Here is a 20,581-nt window from a genome sequence, read left to right as displayed (position 1 = left end):
CAAGCCGACATAAACATAAACAGCCGTTTTGTAAAATATTATGATTCTCATGAAATTGGATTTGTACATCCTATATTAACTGATCAAATGTGTGTAGTGGTTCCAAAATCTCAAGAGATTCCTCAATGGAGAGCGTTATTTCATTGTTTCAAGAACACTGTCTGGATGATCTTTGCTTTGTTGAATATTTTGTGTGGTTGCATTTGGTATGGAATCAAATTGTTATGCAAATATTTTATAACGAAAGATAAAAAGTTAAGAGGTTTTGAAAAAATACAATATAATATGTTTATACTGATGACATCTGGACCAGTAACATATTTGGGTAACAATGCTGCTGAACAAGTGTTCATTGCTGGATGTTTGGTATTTAATATAGTTGTTTCTGGAACATTCCAGGTAGGAACTTTAATTACAAATTGCCAATTTATTGTACTGATAAAACATATTCTAGGGTTCTTTAACCAAAGCATACACCGCAACTATATATTATCCTGACATAAATACTTTAGAAGATTTGGATGAATCAGGCCTTTATATTTACACTAGTTCTCCTGGTATGATGGATTTATTCGGAAGTGGTAGCGATGATGAGGTGATAAACGCCCTTGGTCGAAAACTTTGTCTTACAGAAAAAAGGAAGAGTATAAAACTTGTCGCAAAAAATAGAAATATTGCATCAGTGGAACGTTATGATGATGCCAAGTTATTGGAAACAGTCACGTAAGTAGATAAAAATATAAATTGGAAATACAATGTTGAACAATTAAAATAGAATTAGCGTTCAGGCTACAATGAATGAAGTTCATAAATTTTGGGTTTTGTTTAATTGTACATTTTTAGAGACCCGTGGATGCATATCATGTTTTTATAATTTTTACTATATATTTTCATGACTTCTTGTTCACTTTGCATATAAATTGAACAACTAACCTCAAATATAATTTCGTTGATTACTAAAGTACTACTAACTTATATTGACTGAACTATATTGATGTGAACTTATTGAAAACTTGATGACAACTGACTTGCAAATGCGTCATTGCTTGGTATTTATGTGCCTGCTTCTATGTGACATTGTAATCCTTGTTCAATGTCACTGCCTAGTGCAAATCTACGCTTTACTGAATTGTTAAGGCATATTTTCTGGTTTGTTAAGAAATTTTATCAACGCTTGCATGGTTACTGCAATGTATGAAGAATACTGCGTAGTTTGTATTTCGATTTATAATTATTAAAATGGGTGAATACCACTACCATATATCATGTGTCTATCACCTGACATTTAATTACATAAATAATGTATTAATGTAATATTTTTTATTTATGTTAGTATGTATGGTCAAGTCCACGTAATCCCTGAATGTCCAAGGGATTATCATATATCATACATTGTTAGAGTTGGATGGCCAATGCTTCCTGATTTTGATAAAATGATTCAAGATATATTGAAGCTGGACTTACATTTTTGTGGTTTGATCGTTCTGTATACGAAATTGCTCTTCCTTTCAGGTTAAATTTGAATTGAATACTTCAAGTGTCATTTTAACTATATTTTTGTGGAAATGTGATATGTGATCAAATTAAATAATAACTACAGAGATAGATGATATAAAAAAATATACTTTAGAGTAAAAATCTGCTGTAAATAATTTGAACGTTCATATATCGTATATCATCAAAATATTGATACAGGTATTACAAGTAAAAATAGAATAATTCTCTGTAAATAACATTGTAATAATAGCTCTAAATATAATAATCTATTATAAATAATTTGAACGTTCATATATCGTATATCATCAAAATATTGATACAGGTATTACAAGTAAAAATAGAATAATTCTCTGTAAATAACATTGTAATAATAGCTCTAAATATAATAATCTATTTCTGTACAATTGGAAAAACAATAAGAAAATAACATAAATGCGTGAACCAAATATAAACGAAAAATAATTGTAGTTGAAGAATTATCCTAATTCTAATTTTAGGTACAATATGACTTATGAAGATCCTATTTTCGCTTTTGATTTGGAAGATATGCAAACGGCATTTTACGTATACACAGCCGGATTACTAATTTCTATAAATGTATTTTTATTGGAAATACTATTGGGAAAGGTTCTAATGAAATCAGCCGAAAATGAAAATAATACATGTGGAACTTTCTGTATCGAGATTAAAAAAATAAGATCAACCGTTTGTGAAAATAGTTTGTCGAATATTTCTAATAGCGTTAGAAATCTTTGGCAAGTGGATGATTGAAATAATATTACAGTTCTATGTATATTTTTTAATAAATGGTTTTATTGATGTGTGTAAATGTAGTTGTTAATAAATTAAAGATCTGCCAAGAAAATGAAAGATCAACAAAACATGAATGTGTTTATGAACAAGTTTTTGTTAAATTATTGACTTCCCGAAGGAGAATGTTAATGAATTATGTTTTTATCAAAAAATTCGATTCGCTAATTTTGTGTTTTCTCGACGTTTCAAGCCATTCTGAATCGAATGAGACTAAAGGAAAAAGTATGTGTGTATGAGTAAATCTTTCTCAAAAACGGTTAGACCAATTTCAAAAATTTAAAAGCCATTCGATATATCTCAATGAGGACTATTGTTTGTCAGTTTTGTGCAACGATCGGCTAAGCCTTTTCTTTATAAATAGTAGAAAAGTAAAAAAAGATTCATCCACATTTTAGCCCGTTATTCTGAATCGAAAAGATACTGGTTGGGAATCGTGTTGATTAGTTTTTGGCAGTTAAAATTTTTTTCGACTATTATTATTATTATTGTTATTATTACGACAACTCGTTTAACTTTAAAAAATTGTCAAAGTTTGTAAAAATTAGTATCGTTTTTTTGGTACTTGTCAAAATTAGACCTTTCATCGACGTTTGCTCAAAACCGCCTAAACCGATTTCAGAAATTTAAAAACCATCTGTATCTGTATCTCGATGAGGATTATCGTTTCTCAGTTTTGTGCTTGAAGGAATATTTTAAATTTTTATATAATGAAATAAAACTTCGTTTCAATTTAAATAACTTTGCTTATATTTTTACAATAATAGCTTAAAAATCTTTTAAATGTGTTATATATATTTTTAAATTTTAAATAATGACTATCTAGAAGTATTACATTGTTTTGGCATTTAATTCGAAATTATTTCATTACAAAAATAATTTATCCTCAAAATATCAAATTTGAAGATACTTTTAATTCACTGTTTTGCCTAAAAACATACAAATTTTACTTAAATTTACATCTCAAATCGATCATAAACATTGCATTAATAAATGTATATACTATATACGTATATCTAATAATTTAATATATAATTCAAAATTATTCATAACAATATTAAAGAATGCACAAAGGAAAAAACAAAGTCTTATTTTAAATGTTTTTTAAAATATTATAAAAATGATCTAATATGAGATTCAAAACAACAAGATGACTATGCATTATGATTATCGACAAAAATCGCCTGTATTGATGTACATTAATATTATCTAAATATTAGCGAAAAAGCGTTTTATCTTTTTAGTTTTGTACAAAAGTTAATTATCAAATAGATGTTTATGAAAACCCGTAATTTATTTTTACCTAATTCACTTTTTATAAGGTTACGTGGAAAAAATCATTGATAGTATATTTAGAAATAGTAAGCTTAGGATGAGTTTTGATGGAGACATTGATGATCCGTCACCGCATAATTCTATCGAGCTTTCCTGAAATAGTAATGAAAAATTAGTGAAAAATAAGAAATTTGAATATGGTTTGGAACAAGTTTTTATCTAGTTTTTTATCTAACTGTTTTAAGGCGGTTTATATACAGTGGTACCTCGACATACTAGTTTAATTTATTCCATACTCACGCTCGTATGTCAAATCGCTCATATCTCTTTTTTTTTCATATAAATACATAGAAATGTCGTTAATTCGTTCCAGCAAAGTGGTTTGTAAGTGTTTTGAATATAAAAACAAATTTACTATATAATTATTGTTTTTCCCTGCCCATTTATGATATTGTGGAAATGAGTTAGATATGTTTTTTTTGAAAAAACAAAACGTTTTTTGGGCGGCTCGTATCTTAAAACTTTCGTATATTGAGTCACTCATAAGTCGAGGTATCACTGTATATTAAAAATGAATTGATGACCAAAAATAGTCGAAAATATGTGGTAATATATGCCCTATCAAATTTGCTGACCCAAAGCTCGTTTCTCAAATTTTACTCCTACGTCGAGGCAACAAAACGTTTTTTGGGCGGCTTGTATCTCAAAACAATTGTATAATAAGTTACTCGTAAGTCGAGGTACCACTGTATATTAAAACTAAATTCATGACCAAAAATAGTCAAAAAGATGTGGTATTATATGCCCTATTAAATTTCCTGACCCAAAGCTCGTATCTGAAATTTTGCTCCTATGTTGAGGCAATAAAACGTTTTTTGGGCGCCTTGTATTTCAAAACACTCGTATATCGAGTCACTCGTAAGTCGAGGTACCATTGTATATTACAAATAAATTAATAACCAAAAATGGTCGAAAAGATGTGGTAATAGATGTCCAATTAAATTTCCTGACCTTTCTAAAAAAAGATAATTTTATTGAGATAATTATGATTATTATGATAAAAAATAGAGATTAGTTTATTATTAACGTAAGGCTATTATTTTTAAGTGACAACTGACGTCACTAGTGCTTGACATCAAGCTGTCCAACGAAAATAGAGCCATTGACTAAAGCTATTACCGCTGGAGCCGCAAATAAGTTTATATTTATTATAAATAAGTCCAAATTTTACTGACAAAAATAGTTAAAAAGATGAAATGTCAATTTATTAGAAGTCCAATGAATTTTCCTGATTCTCGATTAAGAAAATATTGAAACGGCTTCAAAAGATTAGTTTATCATTATTAACATAAGGCCATTATTTTTAAGTGACAACTGATGTCACCACTGCTTGATATTCAAACTGTGCAACAAAAATGGAGCCATGGAAGACCAAAGCAATTATCGCTGGAGCCACAAACAAGTTTATATTTAATATTCTTACATTATGATGCCTGCTAATACAGCTAGTAGGTCGTTTTCTTGGTAGCTCATTGTTGTGTTTTGCTTTATGACAGGCCAAAGTGGCATTATAATCTACAGGAAAAGGTATGGTGACCAAATATGGTACTGTGTCGCGCTGGAGACACAGGGCATCAGCTACTAGTAGAATCAAATTACTGTATGGAATCATCTGCACTACATATGGTCTGAAAAAGTAAATGATTATTTCTAATTACTCCATTTATTATCTAATTATTTATAGTTTAAAAATACTGGCATTTAACATTTTAACATTTTACCCGAAAGGCATTTGGGTGCAATTGCTGTTGTTCGGGCAAATTTGATTTTAACAATTTTGTTAGATGTCTGATTCCTTACTTACCGATCGCAACCTTTTGCAGGTAAATTGTAAGGAGTTCTTTCTCCTTCTCGAAATTGTTGAAGTTGATACAAAAGCACCTAAAAATTACCAACTAATTAATAAATTGCATCATATAATTTTTCAATGGTATAGTTTGATCTATACCTGTTGATCACATGGCTGAGGACGTGTTCTGTTAATCAGTACTCGCACATCATATTCCATTTTCTTGGCTGATTTGACACTGGTTGAGATGTTGTGGATTCTGGTATATTATCAGTTGTGAAGAAGTCAGGTCCTGATGATCCACTTTCATAGTTCATGTCGTACATTGCTTAAAATTAATTCAGCATATTGAAAAATTACTATAAATTAGGGTAAAGTATGTTGTCGTTTCATAAATGTTGGTTAGTCGATGTTTGACAAAATCTTCAGATAATTAGTATTTAAAATTCAGACAGATTAAAAAATTACAATATCTATTAACAGTTTAAGATATATTCCATACCCACCTTCATCATTTGAATAACTGAACGCATATCCATGAACATTTACAAGCAAAGAAAGAATCCAAATCAATCGACTAATTGTCCAATCCAAAATATTCATCAGTTGAAGCGTCTATAACCAAAGATTTATTTCGGAATTTAATATAATAAAGTATGAAAATATAATTATACAGTTTTACGATATTAGAATTATACTTAGAGAATAAAACAATAGAGATGTCTATCAATTTTCATTTATCTTACCGCAGACAATTTAGAAGCTGGATTGCTAGTTTCAGTTGGTTTGAAGCACACAGCTTGATAATCAACTATTTCTATTTGTCTATAAACTCGGTCCTGGATCAAATGCAACATCAAATGTGGTCGTACTTCTCCAAAGAATTTACCAGTATCCTCAGCAGAACTGCCAACAACTACGTAACCATTGTTGTCCAAAGCATAACAATCCAAATCACCACTCTGGCATGTTTTGGCACAGTTGACTGATTCTCCGCACTAATAGATATAAAAAATTAAAAATGGGTTGAAATTAATGAATCTGATTTTGATTTAGTTTTATTTACCGAACTGGTGATGTTTCTGAAAAGTTGTGCCAAAGCAGAGTGACGAAATTGCATTCCTACCACAGCGGCTGGTGCGCTAGATTTTTGCCCTTGACGTTCTTCGGAATGGTAAATGGCGTGACTTGCAGTTACTAAAGTGTCATTACGATCTCCTACAATATATATAAAATGTTATATATTGGTTCATAACACATTTATTTAATTTTAATGATCACTTACCAACATCAAATGGTACCGAATATACAAAACTTTGTTTCTCGATAATATACTGTTCAACAGCTCTTCTATACCACACTTCGTCAATTGATTTAGCATGTTTTTCACTAAAATCGTGTCTAAAACAAAAATATTATACATTAAAAACATGGACATAAAAATCATAATTTCAATTTAAAACTATCTACTTACACGTCAGGGTTCATATCATCACCATAAAAATCTTTCCACCTGGTTAGACCACTGTGGGTAGCTACAAATACTACGGTTAAACCAAATCTTCTAATAAATTCCTTCCTAAGAAAGCATGAAAATTAAAATAAAGTATTAATTATAACGAATATGATTAAAATAAATTAAATATATTTGTTCAGCACCCTGAAAAGTATAAAGATTTGATGAAAACAATTTACCTTGTCCAAAGTTTGCTAAAAAGATCTATTTTATGTTAACTTGAAAAACAATATAAAATAGCCAAAATATATATATTAATTAAAAATTATAAAATATGTTTGGAGATGTTGTGAAATAATACTCGAATAAAGAATGTTACCAATAGTATTCTGTTGGAGAAAAACTACAAATGATTATCAAAATGGCTTACAAATGATTATCAAAGGGGGGGTCTGCTTTAGAGGCTTTTTTGATGAATTTTTAGGGAAGGAACTAAATATTTAATTCAAACGAAACTTTCAGGTTTTATTGTTATATATGTCAACATTCTTCTCAATTTTTTTTTCAAGATATATGTCATAATATGCCGGGTAAAAGCATTTTAAGAATGCGCCTCGAGCGCGTAGGTGTCATTTGGCGAGAAAGATGCAGGTCACAATTTCCATCCGAAACAAAAAAATCAAAACAAATATATATTTTCAATAGTACAAATTCTAGTTAAACCTAAAAAATCCAGATACAATTGAGAAATACACAAATTGTTTACAACTTGAAAAAATATCATGCTTTTTTATGAAAAAAAAATCACTTTAGATTGTTCAAAAAGTAGTTCAATTATGACTTTTTTATGTTTTTTTTTAGACATTTGCTTGCTCACTATTTCTTCTATAACTCCAAAAATAATTTGAATTTGGTTCGGAAATAATGGCTTGGCTATTATTGGAAGACATTTTTGCAAAAAAAATCGATTTTTTTTCAAGCCTCTAAATCAGGTTCCCCCCTTAAGGTACAATATGGTATCACTGACTAAGATTTTTTATGATAAAAGGAATGATGGCCATCAGCATCACCGGAACTTATTCCTAGACCATGTCATAAAATTTTATAAGAATGTAGTGACATCAAGCTAACGGAGTATAGTAAGTTACTTTTGAAAATTGTAATATGTTTCATTTTATTTTGTGCATAATAATAGTAGAATTGATCAAAATCCTTCAGCAAATCTAGATATTTGTCAAGTCTTTCATTTATCATTTCTTCAAATTAAATTCAAATTCTACCACAATTTTTAATACAAATAAAGTCAGTTTTGTGTAATACCACATGATTTACATTACCTGGGCAACAATACCATCAGCAAAGCGATGGGGTTAGGGCTATCCAATGGTGCAATTTTAATGAATGTGCTTTTATTTTATAAGAACTTAACAACAATGATTAAACCTCTAGAAGTTAAATTCTTATATACCATTTTGGGATTAGGAAATGACAATTGAGTTAACGCTAATTCTATATATTTATAAATCTAAACCAGTGATTCCCAAAGTGGTCTATATGGACCCCTGATGGAGATCCATGATAGTGGATCACAACACACCTTATTAATATCTATTTTATTATTATTATGAAGTCAATTATTGAATGTCTTAACTTGGATTAGTTTACATTAAATGTTTAATACTAAACGTTAGTACAAATACAAATTTATCAAAAAATCGATATCGGATAACTAGGGGGTCCATGGCAGAGTCTATGAGGGGTCCTCGACACAAACAACTTTGGGAACCTATGATTTAAATTATACTATTTTTTACTAATCCAAATCAGCATTGTTGCAAATGAGTTTTGAAAGAGATATTATGCAATTATTGACATTCTCCATTATTTTGAAATACAGATTCATTTAATTTTAATTTTATAAATATAGTTAATTTATTATACAGGCAATGCTGCTGTTTCTTATTTAATGTTTGTGATATTTATCTACCTAAAGCTCTCAAGAAGTATCAAATAAAATTCTATAAATATTCACCTTGGGTCTTTCACGCTGTTAATGTCTTGAGAAAACCATTGGGTGACCCGAGCATCGAACACAAGGTTTTGCATTAAAGTTCTGTCACCTGAAATTGATGAAAAATGATTAATTTTGATAATTAATTTATTTTTTTATGTATTATTATTTTTTATATATTATAGGGTCCTAATTATACATAGTGACTACTACTTAGGTGATTGTTACTGGTGCTTATTGTGCTCAATACTTTTAGTTACATGTGCATTTGCAAAACGATTCATTAGGCATGATCCAACTAAAAAAATATAAATAATAAAATATTATATACAGGGCAATTAAAATATAACTTTTTGTAATTAACCTATACAACTAAAGTATAAGTAAGAACCATTGTTAATTAGTCCGAATATTTAATTTTTCATGATTGAAATAATTATTTTATTGTCAATCTGAGATGATTTTTTTCTGATATGTATTCAAGTAGTGCAAATAATTTGTCTCCAATTTTCATGATGCACAAATATTCATACTAAGTTTATAACATAATTTTCTAAAATTAAAGCGTGAGAAATTTACTTTTAAACTGGAAACAATAATTATTCTCTATTTTGTTTGAAAGGATCAGAAATGAATCGTTTTGATACATGCTTGTACTCCTCTCAAATAAGTGCTTTTAAAATACTTCTGTGGGATATAACTTTGTGCAATTTGTGCTGTATTTTCACGCAGACTTTACTCACAGAAATATGGTTCCTTGTCAGGTTTAAACTTTTTGTTAGTTGACGACATGTTTGCTGCGAATTATTAAAACCATACATCACCACTTTAAATAATATTTTTGATATTAAGAAATATATGGAAAATTTATGCAAGTAAGAAATGTTTCAACAGATAATAACTAGACATTGTTTAAAGGACTTTACTTTTGTAACTGATTTTACTTACAATATAGTGCAGCATGATGTTCTGGTGGAGGATAAGGTGTCCTGGATGGCCATTTCCAACCAGGTCTATCCATTCGCTCCAAGAAGTACATCAATTCATCTTCTGGAGTGGCGAATGACTTATCGCTTTGTTTGCAATAAAGCCTGTAAAATCATATTTATATTGAAAAACTAATTCTTCAAACAAATTCAATATGAAATATTATCTTTTATTACCAATCAGGGTGAATTCGCCAATTTCTTTCAACAAAATAACTTGACGTATTTGCACCATTCACATGCATTCTGTGAATTTCTTGCAAAGGCCCGACCTGCAGGCGATGTAAACCATATGGTTCAGGAATGGTTAACACCAACGTGAATGGTGTACCTTTGATTTGCGTCCAATAATATTGGCGACGTATTCTGGATACACGTCTCTGTGGGAGATAATCGTGATTTATATAGTTCATTGCCATTTCGATATATTTTCACAAAAATATTTACCATGCTATCGAGGTGGTATTTCACTTGCATCCATCTGCTACCAGAGGATTGATTGATTACAGCATCTCTTATCTGAAAAAAAGAGACTGGTTATGAAGTTAATATTGCCATAGTCCAATTTTTTTCTGCTTCAATTAACTTTCCAAAGGGAATCAGAACAATTTACAATTCTATAAGGTAATGTGATTATATGAAACTCTATGAAAGCAGTGAGAGTAGTCCAAAAACTTGGATTTGTCAAAAGTATTTAAATTTTTTTTATCAATTATCCAACTTACCGCCAGCAAGGATACATTAAAATCTCGTGGACCACCATTGTCATCTACTAATTCTACTTCTACCATATCCACACTGTTGTAAGCAGGTTTAAGAATACCTTGAAACTAAATAATAAATATGTTAATAAATTTAATTTTATAATTTTATCATATTACTATAAAAAATTACGTACCACTGGACGCAAATCAGGATGAATTAGTATATAGCCGTTGTTTGTGACTATAAAAGCATAAGCATTTACACCAACCTGGAATGGAAAGTTGATTTAAATTTAGAAGATTAATAATTGACAATATTTTTAACTCATTGTAGGGTAATTTATTGTAATCGTCCAAAAATCGAAATTGAAATTATTTACATTTCTTTACGTTTTGAAGGTTTCTGAACATTTTGGCATACCTCACAAAAAATGGATGTGTGAGTATGTGTGTGTGTATGAGTGTGTGTATGTATGTATGGATACAATTTTTTGTCCACGCTTTCGGGCGCACAGATCAACCGATTTAAACTAAATGTACACTTTTCTACATTTGACAAATTACATTTACAGTAAGGACCTAAAAAATTTAAATTTCTTTCAACATACCACATGAGGCATCATAAGTCTCTTAATGTCCTGTATAGGCACGTCTGTTCCAGCAACTCCGAGCAAATTTGCAACTCGTGTCTAGAAATAACCAAAAGTATTAAAAATCAAAATATTTACCATTTATTATTAAATTTAGCTACATTTTGCAATTATTCAATTTACTACATATTTTACCAACAATTTGTATTAGTTTGTATTTAACACACCATGAAAGTTAGATTGAAATTTCATGATGAGCTAATATCTATGCACACTAAAATACTATATAAAATTATATTGCTTGTATATATTTTGTATGTCTGTTATAGCAGTTGTAGTAATTGATATCTAATCTAAACTTCATACTACTTATTTTTATTTATTGTCTAATTTTCTATCTATATGTTCGCACATTGCATTTGTAGGTTATCTGTAATGGGATTAATAAAAATACTTGGCATTTTTTAAAATAATATCGCTGTCTTTGTTTAATTACTTAGAGATCCTTATAAGAATAATTTAGGCGAATGTGTTATTTCACACTAGAAAAACGCCATGTACTTTTGGTTCTATTAATGATTTAAAACTATATTTTCTAATTTATTTATAACGGCACACAATAAGTTAGTTTCTAATTTATGTACATGTAAGTCTAAATATAATCTAAATAAATGATCCATACTTTATGAAAATCAACCTAAAAATTAAAATTTTATTAATCCTGGGCCAATAACGTTGAGGACTATTTCCCAATGGTTCAACCTAGACTAGTCTAGATCTAAAACATCCTTTAATTTTTCGTCTAGACGCTAATGAAAATTTTGGGATAAATATAAATAATGATACTATACAATTATCTCGATACCTCCCGGGTAACCGTCACCCAATATGCCTCGTTGATCAAAACATTCTCGGTGATATTCTGCAGAAAGAGATTAGTAACAATAATAATTGGAAGTTCTGATTGTAGTTGACTGATTTAGATATACATCCGATTTGCGTTTCGATTAATTTATGACCAATTGTAAATAAATACTTAAATAGATAGTGTAAGTAAAATTTTTCAAGATTTATTAAAATCTAATAATAAGTTTCGTACCGCATTTTCTCTTCGGTCGTACACTGGCATGGATACTGATGTCATCAGCTGGTACTTGTGCATATCGCTTTCGCCTTGATCCTAAAATATAATGAATTAATATAAGTTGGGAGAAGCTGCGCTTAGTTTTTGGCAAAGGCAGATCCAGCCATTTTGAAGACACCGAGCTAAATGTACAAAAATAGTCGTTTTTGAGAGAACTAAACATCCAATTTGAATGATTCAAAAAAATTTCTGATTGTGTTGACAAAACAATAGCTTTTGAAAAAAAATTTTTTTTTTATTTCAATTTTTTTCTGTATATCGAAAATAATTCAGATTTTAATTTTAATTCTGGCTAAAGTTCTTTTAGTATATTTACTTACTTACTTTATCTATACTTATATACTTTAAATAAATAAATTGAACTTTGTAATTCAGTTTATATATTTCTTATAAATATTAGATAATGTTACAGTATTTATAATAATCTACTTGAAAACATTTAATATTCCTCGCACATTTCGTTACGGTACGGAAAGTTCCAGCGATTTGCCTTAAGGCACGATGCCATTTACCACTTGTTTCCCATTTGTAATAATTACAAAGACCAACAGATAAATAACACTTATAATATCATTATAAGGTTAGTGAACATTTTTATCGAATGTATTCTAGAATTTTCAAATCACCTAAAATTTGATTTGAAAAAATTTGGGTAATTTTTATGTTATATCGTGGCGCATAGTAGAATGGTTGACTGATGGGTTGTCTTTCATGATAAACATTAGGTCAAGTCTTATATTAGCATCTCATATGATAATATAATTCTAAATAGAAACAGAAACAATAAATAGATAAAAATTATATCATATTTTTTATTATCATGAATATAAACAAAGCCAAACTTTTATTTAAGGTATTGAGAAATTTTTAAAAATATTAACAACTATTAACAGATTTTAATTGATATAAAATGTATATCAAATACGAATATAGATTTTTATGAATAATTGATTCAATGACTTATATGATGATTCAACTAATATAAAAACATAGAATCTTTTAAAATAAATTGTTCTGTTATTTGATTTTTTTTATCTTCAACCATATAGATCCCTAGATTATTAAAAATGCTCTTCTACTTACCCCTCTATATTTTAGAAGATACCTCCTATCTTGTTCTTCTTGTGAAAAGAACTTTTTTCTATTATGCCTCATGCTCAAAAATCTTTCTTTTTGTTCTTCACTTTCCTTGGCCTCCCATTCCCAATCAGTCATTTTGGGATCCTTAAAAATAAAAAAAAATTTTGATCATTTTTTGCTTATACATTAATTTAGTTTAATCACTTTCAGAAATCCGTGTCCAAATAGTTCTTAAAAAATAACTTTAAAAGTTAAAAAAAAAAAAACAAATTACTTTAAAAGGTTTGAATTCAAGTTTGTTTTCAATTTGCAGTTGCACAATGCATATTTTTTGTCAATCAAAACTTTATTAAAAAACATAAACAATAATTCTGATTTTTTTTGTCAAAATTTTTCAAAATATATAGTTAATGTTTCTAACCTTTCGGTAATAAATAACATACTTACCGTTATATCTGCATAAACAGGAGTCCATATAGTTGGATGATCACTTTTCCAAAGTACCATCGGCCTGGCCATCACTGGTATATATTGAAGGACTTGTTCTCGAACCTCAGCCAAGGTACTGAGATGCACATAATATCCTATAGAAAGTAATAGATGCTATAAATACTTTAAATATGCAAATAATTTTAATGGTAATTTTAGATTTTTTTGTTTTAACAGCTATCTAATTTAAATCTTTCGTGATTTAATCGACACGAACTTTTCCGAACTTCTATCTGAAATGAGTTACTCAGGCTTTGTCAGAAATTTAAAACAATTTTTTAGCAGTCAAGTAAGAAAATTGTTATATCAATTTCACAATAGAATAAATAAAATAAAAAAATATCCATGACTGATTTTAAGTAGATTATTTTTTCATATGATCAAAATCTTTTATAAAGAATATTATTTTTCACCTTGATTAGCACAAGCCATCCACTTAACATCTTGTACGTCGGTCACTTCTTTTCCTATTAAATAAGTAAACATTCGAACTGGCATATATGGAAGATCTTGCCAATTGTATTGTTCGAAAATTTCAGAATAACTATAAGGTACTCCATCAGTTATTAGCATAATAGCTTGGTTACAACTAAAAAACAATAAAAATTAATTATTATCATAGACTAAATGAATTAGAATATCATGATACTATGCAATATCATGATTACTACGTACTCTGCTCCTCGATGTTCTATACGATAAAACTCCAATATTTCGAAAGCTTTTGTCAAAGCCAAAGAAAAGTTGGCAATGTCTTCCGTTTTAAAATTTTCCATACCAAGTTTTAGTTCACGGATATTAGCAAGATTTGCCTAAAAATAAAATCACTTGATTGTAAATAATTTCAGCAAGTGATAGTTAACAGTACTTACCTGTACAAGCATATCATTGAAGCATGGAACTACTTCCTCGACTTCGTTGGAAAATGTGAAGACATTAACAAAATCGTTGTTTCCTAAAGTATCTAAAATATTACTGACGACATGTTTAGCTATATCCTTATTTTGTCCTGTCATAGATCCTGAATTATCAACTAGGATTATTACGTCCTTGGGACTTGTTGCAGCTTCGATGTACCAAGATCTTGTTCGACAATCGTACAGATCTACTGGGTCTTGGATCCATTTCATTGCTAAGGGGCAAAATAAATTGTTGTAGTATAATATATACAAAATATTATAGTAAATATCTATGCACCTATTACAATAAAATTTTATTTCTGAGTACATTACTGTATTAAATTTAAGCGATTTGATACGATGTTAGCCGATGATGATTATGGACAAAAGGTATTTGCACTAGTTTTATTATTCTTTTATTAATCCTTGCTGAAAGTCTAGTGATAGTGTTACATAATCATAAAAGTGTTATTTTTCAGTGAGTTTAAAAATATCATAGTTTCATATTTGCGACCAGTTGTACAGGTAGCATGAAAAGATCTAAGCATTTTGTATTCACACCGAGTATTTTCTTAATGATATTGTTAATGTTAATCTTATTATTATTACTGCAATTAAAATGACATATAATTTTATCAGCTACTACGCTATATTATTTAATATATAAATTTATATGTATGTATATATTTGTGTAGCAGAATAGCTGATAAAATTATATCATTAAAAAAATTATTAAAAAATACATATTATGTAAGATAGCAAATAATTTTCAATGGTTTACAATGTCACTAGAAGTAGTCCAATTATTTGTTTCAAGTTAAATGGATGTCTCAAATAAGATGCCATTAGTTACTAATTTTATTCACGAATGTAGTTTGAATATTTATGTATTATAATATTATTATATATTTATGCTTAAGTGATGCATGTCATCGTGCTTTAAGGCAAATTGCTGGAACTTCCCGTACCAAAAATTATTTTTATAAAAAAAGAATCAATTTTCTTTTAGAACTCTAAAAACAACGATTTTTGAATTTTTTTACAATTTTGAGAAAAAATTGACCTTTCTGAAAGATTTGATTCTTTATACTTTGAAATATTTTGAAAATTTTGAACTTTTTTTCAAAAGAAACAGCGTAGAAACGAAATATTGAAGCGCGTTAGCGCCGTATCGCAGTATGACGAATAAAGATTGGTACGGAACTCATGGAAAAGTAAAAAAAAAAATGTTCTTATTATTAAAATATCTATAAAATTTGTGATAATTTGATGTCTATATGTCTAATGATCAATTTTGTCCGCTAAATGGCATTTTTGTCACTTTTTTTTTATTGGATTTCCGAAACCGCCAGACCTACCTTTCTTCAAAATTTCATCAGTTGTTAATTTTGTCAATACCATTAAAATGTTTTTTGAATCATACAACGCTTCGTTCTCTCAAAAAATCAATTACTATTTTTGGCACTTTTTGTTCCATATCTATTGAAACGGCTCTATCTGCCTTTGTCAAAAACTAATCAGCACGTTTCCTTATCAATATGAATCGAATGTTTTTTTAATTATTCAAATCGGTTGAACGGTGTTTCCAAAATCGTTGACAGAAATTTGTATCCGCACAACACATACACAAACATACATATATGTAAGAATGATAACATTCTAGACCCTCCCCCCACGAACGGCGGTTTCCGTGTGGACCAGAGACGGTAATGAGTCTGACATACCCAGACAAAAGCCAGTCTGGAATGTAAAATGCATTTCCGTTGCTATACAAAATAACACACATAAATACAAAAACACACACACACATACATACATTTTTTCTAAGTTATGCCGAAATGTTCAAAAAACCTTAAAGCCATTTTAAACGTAAAGATGTGCAAAAAAATTTATTTTTGATTTTTCTGCGATTACTTTAACTTTACCAATTACTTTAATTGGGAAACATGAGGTCTGGTGATCTAAAAGGGTAGCCGTAATTACATTCTACTAGTCAATGCAATTGATTTTTAATTGCAAACTTTTTTTGCCATTTCCCTTAATTAAAAGCATTATATATTATGTTGAATTTATTAATTTTAAACAAATCTAAAAATTACGAAAAAATTGTTTTTTTCCTTTTATAAAATGAACATGTAATTACTAAGAAGAAGATGTTCATTCCTGATGGATTAGTCAACGATTATATTATATAAAATTATTATTTACCTGGATATTGTCGCATAAAACCTGTCGAACTTCCAAAATATTGCCATGACAGAGTCGGATCCATGTGATAATTATTAGTGAAAATTGAATCTAAATTATCAGACCATTTAATCGCTTTTATTACCTCAGGATCTATGGAATATATAATATGAAATTAAATTGATTTTATAAGTAATTTGATTTGAACATTTTTTTTACCTCTATCGAAAACATTTGTAGGTACATGGACGGCGCTGAACGTAGTGTTAATGGGCGTGCCTCCAAATCGCTGATCAGGAGTAAGGACCATCTCACGGGCCGCAGGCACTGCCAATTTTCTGGCTTCTTCGACTTCATCGATTTCAGACAGGTCTTTTTGTTCCGGTTCCGGTAACATACCAGGTGGGTACAATTCTTTACTATTGTAATAACGATATTCTTTGGTAACTGGTTCATCTTTAGCTGATACTGCTGTGTTTTCGGCAGCATCCATTATTCGCTAAAAATGTAAATGAATTAGTAAACTATAATTGGATGAAGGAAGTTTTATGTTACCTTAACTGCGCTGATTTTGAGATCCATCATATATTTAATTTCTCTTGCCATTTCTCCTACCAATACATTTCCATCTCGTACTACGACCTTAGCAGACTTATAACTCTGCAAAGGAAACACAAAAATTACAATAAATTAGTTATTTTAATTTATATATTATATATATATATATATATATATATATATACTAACCTCTTGGACTTGTTTTCTTCTTGTTATAAAATCTCCAGAAGTCCATAGTTCAGTTCCAAGTTTTTCAGCCCATGCATGAACCCTGAAATATTTTTTTTTAAATTTTATTTTCAATAGCGATCAGAATATATAAATAAAATTTGAATATAATTTACTTGGCATACATTTATAAATATTATTTAAAAATTAAAATATTAATTTAGCATCACATATTATAGTGATTTGTCTACTACAAAGTTCATATTTATAGAACTATTAATAATATTATTTGTTGGTAATTAATACATTCTAAACATAAAAAATACATTCTATATATATATATATATATATATATATATATATAAATAAATATTTATCCACTTAAAAAGTCAGCGATTTTTTTAAACAAACACGATAAATTAAACAAAGTTCGAAAAACTAATTGAAAACAATTATGTTTTGAAATTAAAAATAGAATCGATAGATATATTTATAAAATTTTGAGCAATTTTATACAATCTTCAAACCAAGTAATTTTATTAATTGGATATCTATAAATACAACAAAAATAATGTTTTCCAACATCAAATGGATCACCAATGGGTGACCTTTATTTAATAAATCATCAAAATTACTGAATGTTGTATAAGAACTACAGATTGTTATTCACAAATGTAAAAAAAAATGTTTATCCACTTCTAAAGACAGCTGTTTTTTTAGACAAAAAATAAATAATAATAAAATAAACAAAGGCATGATTAAAAAGCTTGAAAAACTGATTAAAACTGATAGATTTATAATATATTTTGTTAATTTTAATACATTTATAAGTTATTAAAGGAAAAATTCTTCTTTCACCAACATATAAATATATTCTTAAACAGATGGATTTTTTTTATTTACAAATTTAATAATAATAGCAATTAGAATCGAAACAGATGAATTTATTAATCTTCAACCATTTTTATACGTCAATACAGTCATTTGTAACAATATTTTTCTAATAAAAGCAAAAAATATTCTGTTGGATACGTAATAAATTAACAAATTATTTATATATTATTTTATAACATTATAAACCATAACAATTTGTGTTTATCTGTGTATGATTTCCATTTAAGAAAAATATTATCTTAATCAATTAAGATAATTATTTGATAAAGAGGATAACTTTTGCCTGTTTAATTAAAAACTATTCTATCAAAATATGAAAAAATGTTTAATTAAATTTAGAATTTAGAATTTATGGAATATTAGCTCCAACATAATTTGGTATCATAATAATACTTCAAGTAATAAATGCGTTTAAAAATTGCTAAAAATATTATCTAATAAAATAATATCAGAACGAAGAAATTTTATTAGTTGGTGCAAATATAATTTATTTATCCATTTTGAAAGCAGCATGTCTGCTTAGACTACTTCTACAAAATGATAGAATAAACAAAAACTGATAAAAATATATTGTTTTTGAACGTAAAAAAAACTGATGAAAATATATAAATTTAAAACATACACTGCTCATTTTGATAATTTACATTATAGATTTGTTTAGATTATGTTCTCTCTGTAGCTCATAGAATTACTTACTTTATTCTGATTAACATACAAATTTAATAAAAAAAAATATTTTTTTTTGTAATTAGAAATTTCATATTCAAGAACTTATAGATATATCTTGAAACATATGGATTTGTGAAATTTAGAAATATTTATACAATTTTTAAACAATTTATACATCAACACAATAACTAGTAATATTTTTTAAGCAATAAAAAAAATTCTGCTGAGTTAAATTACTCAAATTAAATTCGTCAAACTGGTCTTTTAAACATTATTAAATTTTATTGATTAAATCTTTATTTTATTTAAGAAAAAAATTCTTATCAATGAAGATATTTATTTAATGAAGAAGACAACTCCTCTTTCAGGTCTAATAAAAATTATTTCAAAATATATTATCTACTTACATGGCTGTTTTAATTGTTTCTTCTGGATAACAGTCAACTCCCACTAAAGTCAAACAAAACAGTTCTATACATAAACATATTCCAAACATAAACAATGATTGTTCCATATTAATTGATTAAGCAGGAACTAATTTATAAAATATATTAAAATCGATCAACGTTATTAATAATATCGTGAAATATTAAACACAAACCACAAGCCTTTAAACATATGGTAATATAACAAAATTCACTAAATTTACTAATTGATATTTATATTTGATTTAAATCACACATAGCACTAATGTATATTATAAAATTTTTTATAATACAATTTATATTCGGCTTATATTTCACCATTTTATTTAGATTTACTAATTTATGTTACACTGTTTTAAACATTATTTCATAATTAGCATTCATTGTATCACTCGAGATTAAATGTTTTTAAATTTTTATATAGATTTCTTGCGAGGTCACACATACTAAAGGCAGACCTGCACTGCACCAAAAATATGCAATTGCCGAAACATCACAAACTTCCTAACAAACCGTAAACTATTTAGTGAATTACTACACATTATTTTAACAGGCATCTCTCAGACAATTTAATATAGTTTTTTACACTCGAATTATTTTTAATTTTAGACATTTCTTCGAATTTTAGTTGTGTTTATGTAAATCCGAACAGCTGAAATGCAGAGGCGCATGCGTACGCATAATGCTATCAGAGGAAAATATCGATCGAATTTGCCGGGGAAAAACGTGTAGTGAAATTCAGTCAGTGTGTCAGGTCTGTCAAAATACAAAATAGGCAGTGGGTTGCCATAAACCCAATTTTACGCCACGGTTGTTTTCAAAAGGGAGCAATCAGTTTGGCGATTATCGCGAATGGGTTGGCATATGTGTTGAAACGTTGTTGTGAGGGT

At 28.3% G+C, this 20,581-nt stretch overlaps 2 protein-coding genes across 2 annotated transcripts; one reads left to right on the top strand and one right to left on the bottom strand.

Annotated features, from left to right (window-relative positions):
- The first annotated feature begins 285 nt into the window (after positions 1 to 285).
- Positions 286 to 1,517, top strand: LOC113384978. Its single transcript, XM_026622769.1, has 3 exons — positions 286 to 399; positions 455 to 723; positions 1,334 to 1,517. Exons 1-3 carry the CDS (start codon positions 286 to 288, stop codon positions 1,515 to 1,517), a joined length of 567 nt encoding a protein of 188 aa, XP_026478554.1.
- Positions 1,518 to 3,497: 1,980 nt separating this feature from the next.
- On the bottom strand, positions 3,498 to 19,864 carry LOC113384972 (voltage-dependent calcium channel subunit alpha-2/delta-3-like). The gene is made up of 29 exons (XM_026622756.1): positions 19,674 to 19,864; positions 17,725 to 17,806; positions 17,533 to 17,637; positions 17,197 to 17,476; positions 16,999 to 17,130; positions 14,764 to 15,023; positions 14,567 to 14,703; positions 14,305 to 14,480; positions 13,850 to 13,986; positions 13,406 to 13,546; positions 12,278 to 12,358; positions 12,044 to 12,100; positions 11,197 to 11,277; positions 10,783 to 10,857; positions 10,610 to 10,714; positions 10,332 to 10,403; positions 10,062 to 10,264; positions 9,847 to 9,989; positions 8,920 to 9,007; positions 8,225 to 8,293; positions 6,906 to 7,010; positions 6,717 to 6,832; positions 6,503 to 6,649; positions 6,178 to 6,416; positions 5,938 to 6,046; positions 5,591 to 5,658; positions 5,447 to 5,523; positions 5,066 to 5,270; positions 3,498 to 3,735 (listed from the first exon to the last, which is right to left on the bottom strand). Exons 1-29 carry the CDS (start codon positions 19,778 to 19,780, stop codon positions 3,631 to 3,633), a joined length of 3,702 nt encoding a protein of 1,233 aa, XP_026478541.1. The 5' UTR covers positions 19,781 to 19,864; the 3' UTR covers positions 3,498 to 3,630.
- Between the last annotated feature and the right edge of the window lie 717 nt (positions 19,865 to 20,581).

Source organism: Ctenocephalides felis, unplaced genomic scaffold, assembly GCF_003426905.1.
Source record: "Ctenocephalides felis isolate EL2017-DRISC unplaced genomic scaffold, ASM342690v1 CF-g0.4_SCAFFOLD_00845, whole genome shotgun sequence".
In the NCBI taxonomy this organism is placed as follows: domain Eukaryota; kingdom Metazoa; phylum Arthropoda; class Insecta; order Siphonaptera; family Pulicidae; genus Ctenocephalides; species Ctenocephalides felis.
The sequence above is the reverse complement of the archived record's forward strand: the minus strand, read 5'-3'. Positions and strand labels throughout refer to the sequence as shown.